At 42.4% G+C, this 13087-nt stretch overlaps 1 protein-coding gene across 1 annotated transcript in view; it reads right to left on the bottom strand.

Moving 5' to 3' along the window:
- The window catches only part of LOC138959730 (UPF0764 protein C16orf89 homolog), a 74165-nt gene extending 61994 nt beyond the window's left edge, over positions 1 to 12171 (bottom strand). The window contains exon 1 of the mRNA XM_070331334.1: positions 11110 to 12171. Coding sequence (XP_070187435.1) covers positions 11110 to 11377 — 268 coding nt within the window. The 5' untranslated portion in view covers positions 11378 to 12171. The remainder of the gene's footprint in view (positions 1 to 11109) is intronic.
- Between the last annotated feature and the right edge of the window lie 916 nt (positions 12172 to 13087).

Genomic DNA, 13087 nt, shown 5'->3' with positions numbered 1-13087 from the left:
TTAATTTCTAAGCCTCCAAGCTGAAATGCAATACCAAAGTCCGGCCTTCGTCGAAGATTGCTTGGCCATAATTGCAATCAATTTTATTGAAAAATGAGGGTGTGACAGTGCCGCTGCAACTTTTAAAAAAAGCCGGATATGACGTCATCAAAGACATTTATCGAAAAAAAAAGAAGAAAAAAAGTCTGAGGATATCATTCCCAGGAACTCTCATGTAAAATTTCATGAAGATCGGTCCAGTAGTTTGCTCTGAATCGCTCTACACACACACACACACCCACATACGTGTCTGAGGGGGGGATATCTGGACATTTGCCGCAAAGAAAAATGTGTTATATCTGGACTTGTTTATTTCTAAAGCTACAGACACGGAGTGCGAGTGTAAAAATGTGTTAGACTTTAAGAATACTTTTTGAGATTTAAAAAAAAACCCCACTCATTATTGAAAGTTACACACCCAAAAATAGAGATTCTGAAACACGTGTTATATCTGGACATCTGCCATCTAAAAGTGAGTGATAGCCGGACATATGACCGGAAAGCTGTAAATACTATCAACTTTATCAAAATAGCGTTATATATGCGTGGTAGTACAAAAAAGCTACCAGTAATCCCAATTTTTTTTGTTTTTTTTGACAGGGACAAACCAAGGGGAACTTTAACGCCTCTCGGCGTATTTTTTCGAGACAAATGTCTCCGCAGCTGATAGTTGGTAGACTTTATTGGATGTCGTTATTCAAATGCAATCCGTCAGAGACAGAAAGCTTAGAAAGGAATTACGTTGTATTGTTTTCCTGCTTTGCCTGGCTCAGGTCGGGAAATTCAGGACCGAAATGACCCAAGATGCAACTCATTCCTTTTGATGAGTTTCAAGTTTCTTAAAAGTTTTCGCAGCTGTTGGTAGACTTTATTGGATGTCGTTATTCAAATGTATCCGTCAGAGACAGAGAGCTTAGAAAGGAATTACGTAATTGGTAGACTTTATTGGATGTCATTATTCAAATTACAAACCGCCACAGACAGAAAGCTTAGATTTTTATTTTATTTTTTTTAAATTTTTTTTGCGCATGAAAAGACTTCAGGCCAGATTTTCTTTACAAAACCGGGGAGGTAGGGTAGGGGAAGGTTTTTTTGTGTTTTTTTTTTAGCATGAAAAGACTAGCTAAAGCAGAGTTCCACTATACCTTTTGCTTTTGTGATTTTGAAGACGTGTTTTATTTGGACGTCGAATTAAAATTATGTGTCCAATTAAAGCCCTAAATTTCGCGCGGGAGTCGAGCTATCCCACCATAAACACACACACACACACACACACACACACACACACACACACACACACACACACACACACACACACACACACACACACACACACACACACACACACACACACACAGCACGACCCTCGTCTCGATTCCACCTCTATGTTAAAACATTTAGTCAAAACTTGACTAAATGTAAAACAGGAACGAAAGGAGGGGGGTGGCAAGTATGGTGGCAATTGGCATAACACCCCCCATATATTGACATTATCCCGTTGTTTGTATAGTAAACATTGCAATTTCAACCAGACCTTATCCGACAATCCAAAGTGCCCTCAAAGTGGCCAGTGCATTAATTCCCACAGCGTGCTGTAAAGGGGACACCGACTCTAAAACCGCTGTGACTTTCTTCTCTGTTTTAGCTCTGCACAAAGCCCGAAAATGTTATTCCGCAAAGAAATACAAAACGTGATAACAGTTACAAGCTGTCAATCTATTATCAAACGAAATATACTGGATGTCATTTAAGCAGGAGGTTTTTTTTTTGTCAAGGGTTGCACTTGAATTAAACTGAACAGGTTTTGTGAAGCAAAGAATTTACACACATATACTGGGTTATGCATCCATGACATGCTGATTAAAAACTAATTTCTAATACTTTGTGGATAATACAAGGGGTTCGGGAAACAGGTTATTACAAATACATTTCTTGCATCTTAACAATCTGAAAACAAAAACCGCGGGTTAGTTTTTCTAAGATTTGGTACTCTATACCTTCCACGTCCATGACATCTTCGACCATTTTATTGGTGTTGCCCAAGGACGGCACTAAAAATAGTTTAGAGGCTTACGGTGCTGTCTTAAAACTGAGCTTTATGAAGTAGTCACTGTGCACTGATGCGGCTGCCAGGCTAGGCGCGGAGGGCTCCGATTACCCTCAATCATGATGATGTATATTACAATTAACGCTTAATTAGGGCCTTTTTCACGTTCATTACTGTATTAAGCTCAATCGCTGGGAAATTCGAGTCGCTTCTTTCCTGTGTAAAGCTAGCAGCAACAAGAGTCGTGTTAACCAGGTGTGTGCGTGTGTAGGTGTAATCAGCCACCTGTACTTCTGGCAAATGAATGAGCGAGGTCTTAAACATGCCACAATGGTGACCCAGGGGTGGGACAGCGATCCCGTCTGAGTCTGCAAATATAGTTGATCCGTGTCTATCCCGGCTCGGATTCCAACCCTTGACCTAAGGACCACAAGTGCAATGCTCTGCAAATTGAGCTACCTGGCCCTGAAAAAAAATGTACAGGAAAAGAAATTCGCCCCCCCCCCCCCCCCAATATTTATTTAAAACATATTAACTGCTAACACTGCCAAATAGACATAAAAAATAAGTTCAAAGGTTAATAATGTAAACGTTTAATAAAATACCATGCAAAACATGAAAATAAATGTGTTTTGATGATAAACCTTTTGAAGCCGTCTCCTTCTCTTGCATCCCCATTATTCCTCCGCATACCCCAATAACATCCTACCAACCATGATCAACCCCAGCTGGAAAATGAAACAATGATTTGTTCTGGCTTTGAGAAGAGCCCAGATGTAAAAGAGGTATTGTTTTGTATTGTATTTAAAAAAGAATCGCACGTCAATGCATCCCCGCAAGCAACGCTTAACTACCTGCAGCCGTGTGGCGATTTCATGTACTGTTGTCCCTCTCTTTTACTCCCTGTCTATTATCTTCCCCTGACCCAAGTTGTGTCTCCCGCTAGGATTATTGTGTGTTGTAGCTAATTGTAGGTGTGTATGGAGGCTGGTTTCTTTTTGGTTGATTGTTTGAACGGGAGCGCGCGTGAGTCAGAATAATAGCGTGGGCTAGAAGAGTACCCTGTGTGATTTCGAAGTGTGAAGACGTGTCAGTGTGCGTATCTTGGATTGTGATGTTTTAGTTGTAGTTGAACGATGTTTGTGTTTCTGAAATAATCAATGCAAGTGGTGTAGTTTGGGCCATTATAACTGTATTTTGGCGAAGGAGTGATCAGTCGAGGATTGTTTAGAGAGACTTTGTGTGTGTGTGTTCAGTTGAACAAACGTTTTAGAGCTGGGTTTATATCCGCGAAGTGACTTTCAACCGGGATCGTAATTCAAGTTCCGACGAGTTGTGTGCGGCTGTATATTGAGGAAGGAACTACACTGCTTTCTGGTGTCTGCTTTCTGGTGTACGTTGATTAAAAGTCACGTTATCGCAACCTCTGTCTTGGCGTCTCATTTATGCTTCCTGGCCTATTTCCCCCCTTCCACTCCACCCTATCACATACCTAAAACCAAACTTGGAAGCGTACGCGTTGGAAATCGTCAACAAAATAGGCAGAGCAATGTTTTACAATCTAAGAAATAAAGGGTAGTAAGGGCTCTAAATGCATAACAAGCGTCGGTTACAATACATCAGCAAAACACGTCAACGGTGTAAGTATACACGCTGCAATTCCGATGCCCGTGAAATTGGAGACGAACAATCCATTCATTCCCCCAACTGCAATAACTGCCACCACTGTAACAGACATCAGACAAAAAGTGTTCGCAAAGGTGTCCCGGCCGATGGCGACAAGCGCGAGAACAAATTTCCGTCGTTTACATCCGGGTTCTTCCCATAACCGGAACAACATGGTGTAATTTTTCACTGGGAGTTGGTCGTTGGTGGTATACTTATTGAGGTACGTGGAAGGATACTCGGGGTGTGAGAGGGTAAGATGAGAAAAATTCATTAAGGACAGGTTAAAACGGATTTTCATCAACTGGTTTTACCAAAGTTTAATACCAAACCCCTATTGGGAAACCGCGGGGCTTGTGAAGACGTACAGTCTCCCTTTATTCGATTTTGCCAAGCACTTGCATTTGCTTCTTGACTTTGCTAAGAACGTACGTGTACTCTTTGACTGCAATGTATGTTCCTGATTATGGAACACGTTTTAATGTTTAATTTGTATTTGAAGTATACGATTTGGTGTTAAGATGTTGAAACCATGGTACAACTGTGTGCGCAAGCGCTTTCGAAGGATTTACCATTGTGACAGGTTATTTTGTACGGCTATCTTGCGTATTTGTTGTGCGTGTTACAACATTCCTACTAATGCAGCTGTCGATCGAATGAACGATCGAAAAGAAGATGCTTTTAGATTGCTTTGGAACTTTTAGGATCTTATGCCTGCATACTAGAAAAACTTCACATAACATTTATAAGCATTACATGTATTTGTTCAGTGTTATGCAATCTTCCGGACAGAGTTTTACCACCTGTCATAGGTTTGTTGACTTAAATCAACAACACAAATCATAACTTCGTATGCATACAGGAAAATCATTGTTACAAGTGTAACCGTGTGCCGAAACACTACGATCACCTCGGGAAGCGAAGTGCAATCAAACAGGATTGAAAATGTTAGGGCTAATTTCTTAGCCCTATAAAAACTGTTATGCAAACCCGAAGGTTTCCATGAACATACAGACAATCGGAAACCACCAGACCCCATCACAAACAGACTTCTACAATCCACTGGTGTTGACTTTTAAAGGCCAACAACTCGGGTGCAGAGTCTGCTGTGAAAGGAGCGGTAGCCTCCCCTGTCACAATCGCCCCCGTTTGAAATGAACTTCGTCCCGAAGTTCCGAACCGGGGGACCACTGTCCATCCCAAGTTCGCAGAATGGGAACAGCACGAAAATGTTCAGTGGTCATATTATGCCATTACCTGAACATATCATGCCGAGTCCCATCCCTGCTCGCAAGCGCCAGATGTAACCGTGTGCCGAAACACTACGATCACCTCGGGAAGCGAAGTGCAATCAAACAGGATTGAAAATGTTAGGGCTAATTTCTTAGCCCTATAAAACTGTTATGCAAACCCGAAGGTTTCCATGAACATACAGACAATCGGAAACCACCAGACCCCATCACAAACAGACTTCTACAATCCACTGGTGTTGACTTTTAAAGGCCAACAACTCGGGTGCAGAGTCTGCTGTGAAAGGAGCGGTAGCCTCCCCTGTCACAATCGCCCCCGTTTGAAATGAACTTCGTCCCGAAGTTCCGAACCGGGGGACCACTGTCCATCCCAAGTTCGCAGAATGGGAACAGCACGAAAATGTTCAGTGGTCATATTATGCCATTACCTGAACATATCATGCCGAGTCCCATCCCTGCTCGCAAGCGCCAGATGTAACCGTGTGCCGAAACACTACGATCACCTCGGGAAGCGAAGTGCAATCAAACAGGATTGAAAATGTTAGGGCTAATTTCTTAGCCCTATAAAACTGTTATGCAAACCCGAAGGTTTCCATGAACATACAGACAATCGGAAACCACCAGACCCCATCACAAACAGACTTCTACAATCCACTGGTGTTGACTTTTAAAGGCCAACAACTCGGGTGCAGAATCTGCTGTGAAAGGAGCGGTAGCCTCCCCTGTCACACAAGTACTGCGTTTTATTGGAATATGATCACTGGTGTAAATTTGTTGAAAAGAAAAGACTTTCATAAGATAAGATAACATAAGATGAAATAATGGTCGCTGACTCACCAATCGCGAATAATTCTTCGGTTTACTCGAAATCCACATCAGATTCTTAAGTAACGTCATGTATGGTTCTATGTAGTTCGAGGCTCCCATGACTCGATCGCACTCTCCCAGAGCAAATTTCCGCTACAGCCTTGGTCGGAAGTAATCGCAAGCAAGTCTTTCAACGCTAACTCTTGTAATTATAGTTCAAAAATTGAAGGTGGATCATCCTCAGTTGCTTCTTGCCGTCCTACATGTTTTCTCTCTCTTTGTTACGTGTTCGGTGGACAGGTGAGAGAAGCGACAAGACATGTGTCATTGTGTTACGCTATGACATACACGTGTTGATCGATCGAGCTATTACGTAGCAGTGTGATGTCAAGAGGCTGGGCACACACACACACACACACACACACACACGCACACACACGCGCGCGCGCGCGCGTGCGCGCACGCAGGCACGCATACACGCACGCACACAAAATCAAACACAAACACGCACACACCCATAAATAAACGCAATTTTAGATATATAGAAACAAAGGTTCACTGAACACAAAGTCGCACTCTCAGGTTAAACTAAAACCCACCCAAAGTAGTTTTTCCCGTTACATTTCTCGGTATTTTTTTTATTTATTGTTTTGTTGGGGGGGGGGGGGGGGGGGGTGGACAAATCAATGTTTCAAGATTTTTACCTAGCCAGTGCTAAGACGGTAAACCCCACCTCAGAGGAGGCCGTGACAAAATCAGAGTACGGAACTATGGGAAGAAAAATAGACTCGAAGAAAATTAAAGGGTTGGGGTTAGTTTTAATCAAACACTGCAAAGACGGGTCTTCCTCGATTCCCCCTTCCTTGTCATTCATTTCATCCTCGAATTCTCGTTTTGATCTTCATTTTTGTTCTCAAGTTTTTGTCGCTTTCGTTTTTAAATCAATGTGTCTTTATTTCGTGGCTGGTTATTATCTTTCTGTTTGTCTCTGACCCTCTCTCTCTCTCTCGGACAGCCCCCCCTCCCTACACACACACAGAGACAAAAACAGATACCCAAAAATACACACAGAGACTCTCTCTCTATCTCTCACACACACACACACACACACACACACACACACACACACACACACACACACACACACACACACACACACACACACACACTCACATACCTACACAAACGTGGTTGCATTGAGGCCAGAGCAATGTAGTATATACAAGCTTTACTTCTTCTTCATCTTCCGCTTTTTTTTCTTCTTCATCTTCTTTTTCTTCTTCTTCTTCTTCTTCTTCTAAATCCCTCTATCTAAAGGAGATGACGACAAAACGCCATTATCTCCGGATAAAAGAAGCAGTTCCAGCCAAGCATTTTTCCATAGCGCGTTCCACAGTAAACTGCAAGGCACTGAATGGAAAAGCAATGGTCATTTTCCTACCATTTGCCCAGATGGTTCGGGCTTGCGGCGAGTCATCGACTCAGCACTGCAACTTGGAAGCAAAATGGGGTAGGGGATGGGATGGGGGTGGGGGCAATTCGTTTCCATTTTGTTCAACTTCCAAAACAGAACCTACCTGGCATTTGATCAAAACTTAAATGAGGATGTCGATCTTCTTCTTCTTCTTCTTCTTCTTCTTCTTCTTCTTCTTCTTCTTCTTCTTCTTCTTCTTCTTCTTCTTCTTCTTCTTCTTCTTCTTCTTCTTCTTCTTCTTCTTCTTCTTCTTCTTCTTCTTCTTCTTCTTCTTCTTCTTCTTCTTCGTTCATGGGCTTATACTCCCACGTTCACTTACGTTTTTAGCACGAGTGGATTTGTACGTGTATGACCGTTTTTACCCCGCCATTCAGGCAGCATACGCCGATTTCGGGGGAGGCATGCTGGGTATATTCCATTCTGATAAGCATCGCTCCACGGCTATTGCCAGTTGTCTCTCTGACCAGACGCTACAGTCCTACGCGAATCTATGAAAACACGAATACAGAGTTATCTCCATATGTTTTTCGCGAGCACTGATCTAAATTTGAGATCAGTGTTCGCGAGACGAAAATGATTGCAGATTGGCCAACTTCGACAGTGATCTCCGTTCTGTTCTTCACAGTTATGATAAAGACATCGTTTTAAGGTTAAAACAAGTCGAAATGTTTGGACAGTTGCCGGAAGGAGACCGTAATATATGGTTTCATCACTGTCAACTGGTTAGAGACAAAATCGTCTGCTCCAGTGAGCGCCGAAACCAAACGGTTGATTATCACGTGACACTTTTGCCATATTTAGAGTTGTTTGCACAGTAAATACAGCCGCGAAAAATAGCTCGCTTGAAACTGTCTTACATATCAATTTCTTTGTAATTTAAAAATTACAAAACACCATGAAAAATCATTGTCGACGATCGCGAATCTGCTTATATCAATAATACATTACAAAAAGCTCTAAATATGTTAAAAAAAAAATAAAAAAATATAAAAATCGGTTTCCTTGGCAGACAAGGAAACTCAAGGCATCCTGTCAGGGAGAGAATGAGCCGAACTCATTTTGACCTGAGTTCAGGATGGGGTATTTTTAGTGTTTCTATAACACACAAAACTCTGACATGGATTACAGGATCTTTTTCGTGCGCACTTGGTCTTGTGCTTGCTTATACACACGAAGGGGGTTAAGTTACTAGCAGGTCTGCACATACGTTGACCTGGGAGATCGGAAAAATCTTCATTCTTAACCCACCAGGCGGCAGCGACCGGGATTCGAACTCACGACCTCCCGATTAGGAGGCCGATGTCTTACCACCCCGCCTGTCTCGATGGCGATCAAAATAATTAAGAAGAAAGTGAAATGTAGATCTCTCGGAAGTCCGACGACAATCTGCGTCACTAAATTATACAACCTAACTGTCCGTTACAAAATGATCAGTTCTTTTAATCTACACGTTTGGTTGAGATGATTTGAAACTGAATAAAAAGCAGGACTATTTCTTTTCTTTTATTTCAAAGATTCCATTCACACCCTTGGCATGCGAACTGATTCCTTGAATCAGCGGTTGATCGACCAATGTTTTTAATAGTACCACAATCAGCTTTTAGAAAGGAGGTATTGGCAGAATGAAGTGGATGGCCCGTACGTTTTGAACAAGATTCATGAGGTAATTAAAAGTTGAAAACTGAGACAGACTTTTGGCTAAAATTAGTGGCAGTCATCTGGATTTTCTTTTACTCTCGCGTGTCATACCCCCGTTGTTTTGACAAAGAAATGTACATCGTACATTTGCCGCACACGGCTACAGTATGAATGAACGAATCTTACACCCGAGACTTGTAGAGTTGACAGAAGACAGTGTCAGCGCTCCATGCTGATCGGGACAGGGAGCTATTTAGCTGATGATCCCTGGTGACCGAAGGCTGGTCTCACAGCCTTCATGGCCATGTGCACAGATTTCCCGTTTTGCATTTGTCGTTTGCCAGCTTTGTTTTGTTCTGTGTACTTTTGCCTTTCTCTCTCTCTTACTCTGTCCGTCTCTTTAGCATCTACCTCTGTCTAGCTGTTTTTTTGTCTGTCAGTCTGGCTGGCTGTCTGTCCGTTCGTCCGTCCGTCCGTCTCTCTCTCTCTCTGATTGAACTGCTCTTCATTTTAGCAGAGAGTAGACTAATGCAGATGTTTTCTTTTCCTTACCTGGCCTTTTGACTCCTGTACAATTTTGTCCCGTGATAATAAAATATATTAATCCTCATATTGCCTATGGGCAGATCAAGCGGCTTTGTCCCATTGACATTGTACCCATGGTTTATCCGTTTCTCATTTTATTTTTCATTTTCGATCCTTTCTCTCCCCATTTGCATGTATCAATTATTCATAGTCCGAGATGCCCGTTTTCTCTTTACTTTAAACAAACTCATGTTTCTTGTAGGGTTTCTGTTTCAGGCGTTCAAAGCTTTTGCAAAGGGCTGATTTCCTGGCGATAAAGCCTGGGATTAGAGCGTGCTGGAATAGAAAATTCATTATTTTTATTTTAGTCTTAGATTTTGTATTTCTTTTTGCTTGTTTCACAAACTCTCTTAAGAACACAGACCCCGAAGGATTTCCCCGTTTTTTTACAGGAACCTAATCCGAGAGAACACTTTTCAATTTTTTTTTTATTGGTGGTACAATTTTCTTGGAATGTGTGGGAGAAAATGTGTAGCTGGGAGATCTGTGAATTTATTTGCATTTCATGAATTGCTATTGCCTGCAGCAGATTGTTCTACATTTAAAGCTTGTATTGTTTCAAGATATTTTTTATATTAATTTCGTTTTAACTTTTGCCCAACCGGTTAGGTTATGCAACTTGCCAAAAAATTAAAACATATCCTAAAAGTAAACGTGTACCGTGTTTATGCGTCAAGTATTAAGCTTATTCATTCATTAGTTAAGTCAAATAATTAGTTCATTCATGGATTCATTAATGTATCTATTTACGTGTACATTCATTTCTGTATTGATTAATTTGTGCGTGTTTATGTATGCATAAGTTTACATGTAAAAAAAATGTTGTTAATGTACCTATTCTTCATTCTTACAACAAACACTTCACAAGCAGAGATAGATAGAATAACAGAGATTACGAGAGAGAGAGAGAGAGAGAGAGAGAGAGAGAGAGAGAGAGAGAGAGAGAGAGAGAGAGAGAGAGAGAGAGAGAGAGAGAGAGACAGACAGACATACAGACAGACAAAGAGAAGGCATGAACGAAGGTAATGATGGTAGCAATCGTTGTTGTTGTGCTCTTACAATCAGCCCTCGTCCATGGGAGGAAAAATAAATCTACAGCACATTATTAATTAATTGTGGCACTATCATTTGCAATAAGAGAGAGAAAGAGAGAGAGAGAGAGAGAGAGAGAGAGAGAGAGAGAGAGAGAGAGAGAGAGAGGGAAGAGAGTGAGTGAGAGAGAGAGAGAGCGAGAGAGAGAGAGAGAGAAAGAGAGAATGAGAGAGAGAGAATGAGAGAGAGAGAGAGAAAGAGAGAGAGAGAGAAACAGAGACAGAGACAGAGACAGAGAGAAAAAGAAAGAGAATGAGACAGAGAGACACAGAGAGAGAAATAGAGAAAATCTGTAGAAAAGATATTACATATTGATATATTTATCTAACAACAAACTCCCACACAGACACGCACACACATACTTTCTCTCTCACCCTCTCTCTCTCCGTACATCCCTCCAATCTGTCTCATAAACAGACACAGACAGACAGACAGACACGCACAGACACACAGACCCAATCACACACACACACCTCACACACACACACACACACACACACACACACACTCACCTTCCACCATCCTAGTCCCAATGACAGCGTCCAGGTTGACGGTCTGGTGATTACGCTGGAAGAAGTCCAGGGCACCATGGACGGCGTCCACCGTCCGCCGCAGATAGGCCAGAGTCACGTTCTTCCGAGGCTCTAGACCCCCGGAATCGCCGCTGACTTTGCCGGCCCGCACTGGACACGAGAGAGACGACAAGAGGCCGGTGATGACCAGTACAATAGGGAAGGCAAGCCATGATGGCTTCGTTTGTGGTCGTTCTGTGACCGACATCGCTGAAGTGTGGGAAGAAGTTTCTGGCAGCCCGGCGGTTGTGGTGAAGGAAGTTGTTCTATTCTGTCAACTCGCTGGTTATGGTGAAGGAATTATGATGGTTCAGAATTAAGACCATCTGGGCTGAGGTACCGGTGAGTTTCAAGGACTGTCTTTGGAACAGCCGCCCGGAGCTTTCTACACGATCAGGTGTATTCTACTCGCTCCCGAAGTTTTGATTTCAATTCTGTTTACAAACTTCTTTTTCTGTGCAGTGAATAGCAGGGTTAGCTGTTAATTTTTAAAATATTTGATTTTTACTGGGTCTCTCTTCAAGCAAAGTTCAGAAAAAAATGTGTGAAAGCTGTTTCAAAGTACTTCGAAATGTTCACAGTTACATCAAGGCGCGGACGACAGTCTCTAACCTAAATTAACGTGTTACAGTTCAGGCAATTGATCTCTAACTCTAGGCGTTTGTATGACAACTGTACACACACAATGTCAGTACTCAAAGTTAGCAGCCGTTGTCTCAGAACAAAACTTCAACCACTAAAAAAAAAGTCTCTCACAAAAAGTGACACAGGACAAATAGTAGTTGAACTAAACCGCCAAACAACACTGGCGGGGCCGAGAAGAAGGCAACACTGCGACCATCCCAAAGAAGCACCCGGGTGTTATACATTCCTCCTCCTCCTCCGCATCCCCCACCTCCTCCCCCTCATCCTTCGTGGTCATGATAATGCTGATGAGGCTGAGGGGTAGAGTAGGTCAGGTGTGTGGAAACGGCTTCCACCCAGTCCCCACTTCGTTCCTCGTCCTCAGACCCGCCTATCTGTCTCTCTGCGTGGGTTTGAGCGCCGTGAGAAAGCGTCTCTGTCATTGGCTGCGCTGCGGTCACAGTTACACGCCACAGCGTTGGTTTCTGCGACCGAGACACATTCTCGTCAGCGTCATAGGTGGTACTACCTAGCGTCGCTTACTGCTTTTGCTTCTGTGATGTCCGTTGTAGGTATAACTACTAATTGTCAGGTTGGTGAAGCGAAGGTCTGTTTTATGATCGAGAGCTGCCGCAGCAATCTGAGGAAATAGATAAATGAATTTCAGAATGAATATGAAGTCATAACTAACTCTAGGTCAATTTACAACACAAAGATTGTTGTTGCATTATAGGTGGGTACTCGATTTCCGAGCGTGGGAAACTTACGCGTCAACTCTCGATGAATACAGAGAAAAGAGGAGTGGAGTTATTTTAAAATTAGTCTGAACGATACATGTACATTAGAACGAACTTTCAAACAGTGTTTGTTTGTTTGTTGGGTTTTGCTGTTGTTGTTTAGACTGGCACAAAAAAGTTATGAATTCTTCACGAACTATTTGTGAATGTGTTTTCTTTCTTTATTACTGTCTTTCTTATAGTTTCACGAACGGCCTTTTTTGGGGGGATCGAACTTTCCTCTTCGGTGCATATAATGTACGGTGTCAAGTTCAACACTGGCATATTTCTCATGTTATCGTGTCGTTCTTTTCTTTCTTTCCTACTGTATTCGCCTGAATTGTGATGCGTTTTTCTTCCCGTCTGTGCCCAGGTGTGTGTTACAGGTGGGGGTGGTAGTGGGTAGACTGATTTGCTGCGTTTCACATCCAAACCCAAAGTTGTTTCCCCATTTGTAAATGTTTGGAATCTTTTGAATTGAAGACGCAAACACGAGTAACAAGTTTTGTTCTACCTGC

The sequence above is a fragment of the Littorina saxatilis genome, linkage group LG2 (genome assembly GCF_037325665.1).
Source record: "Littorina saxatilis isolate snail1 linkage group LG2, US_GU_Lsax_2.0, whole genome shotgun sequence".
In the NCBI taxonomy this organism is placed as follows: Eukaryota; Metazoa; Mollusca; class Gastropoda; order Littorinimorpha; family Littorinidae; genus Littorina; species Littorina saxatilis.
Note: the sequence above shows the minus strand (reverse complement) of the source record. Positions and strands in the feature narration are given on the sequence as shown.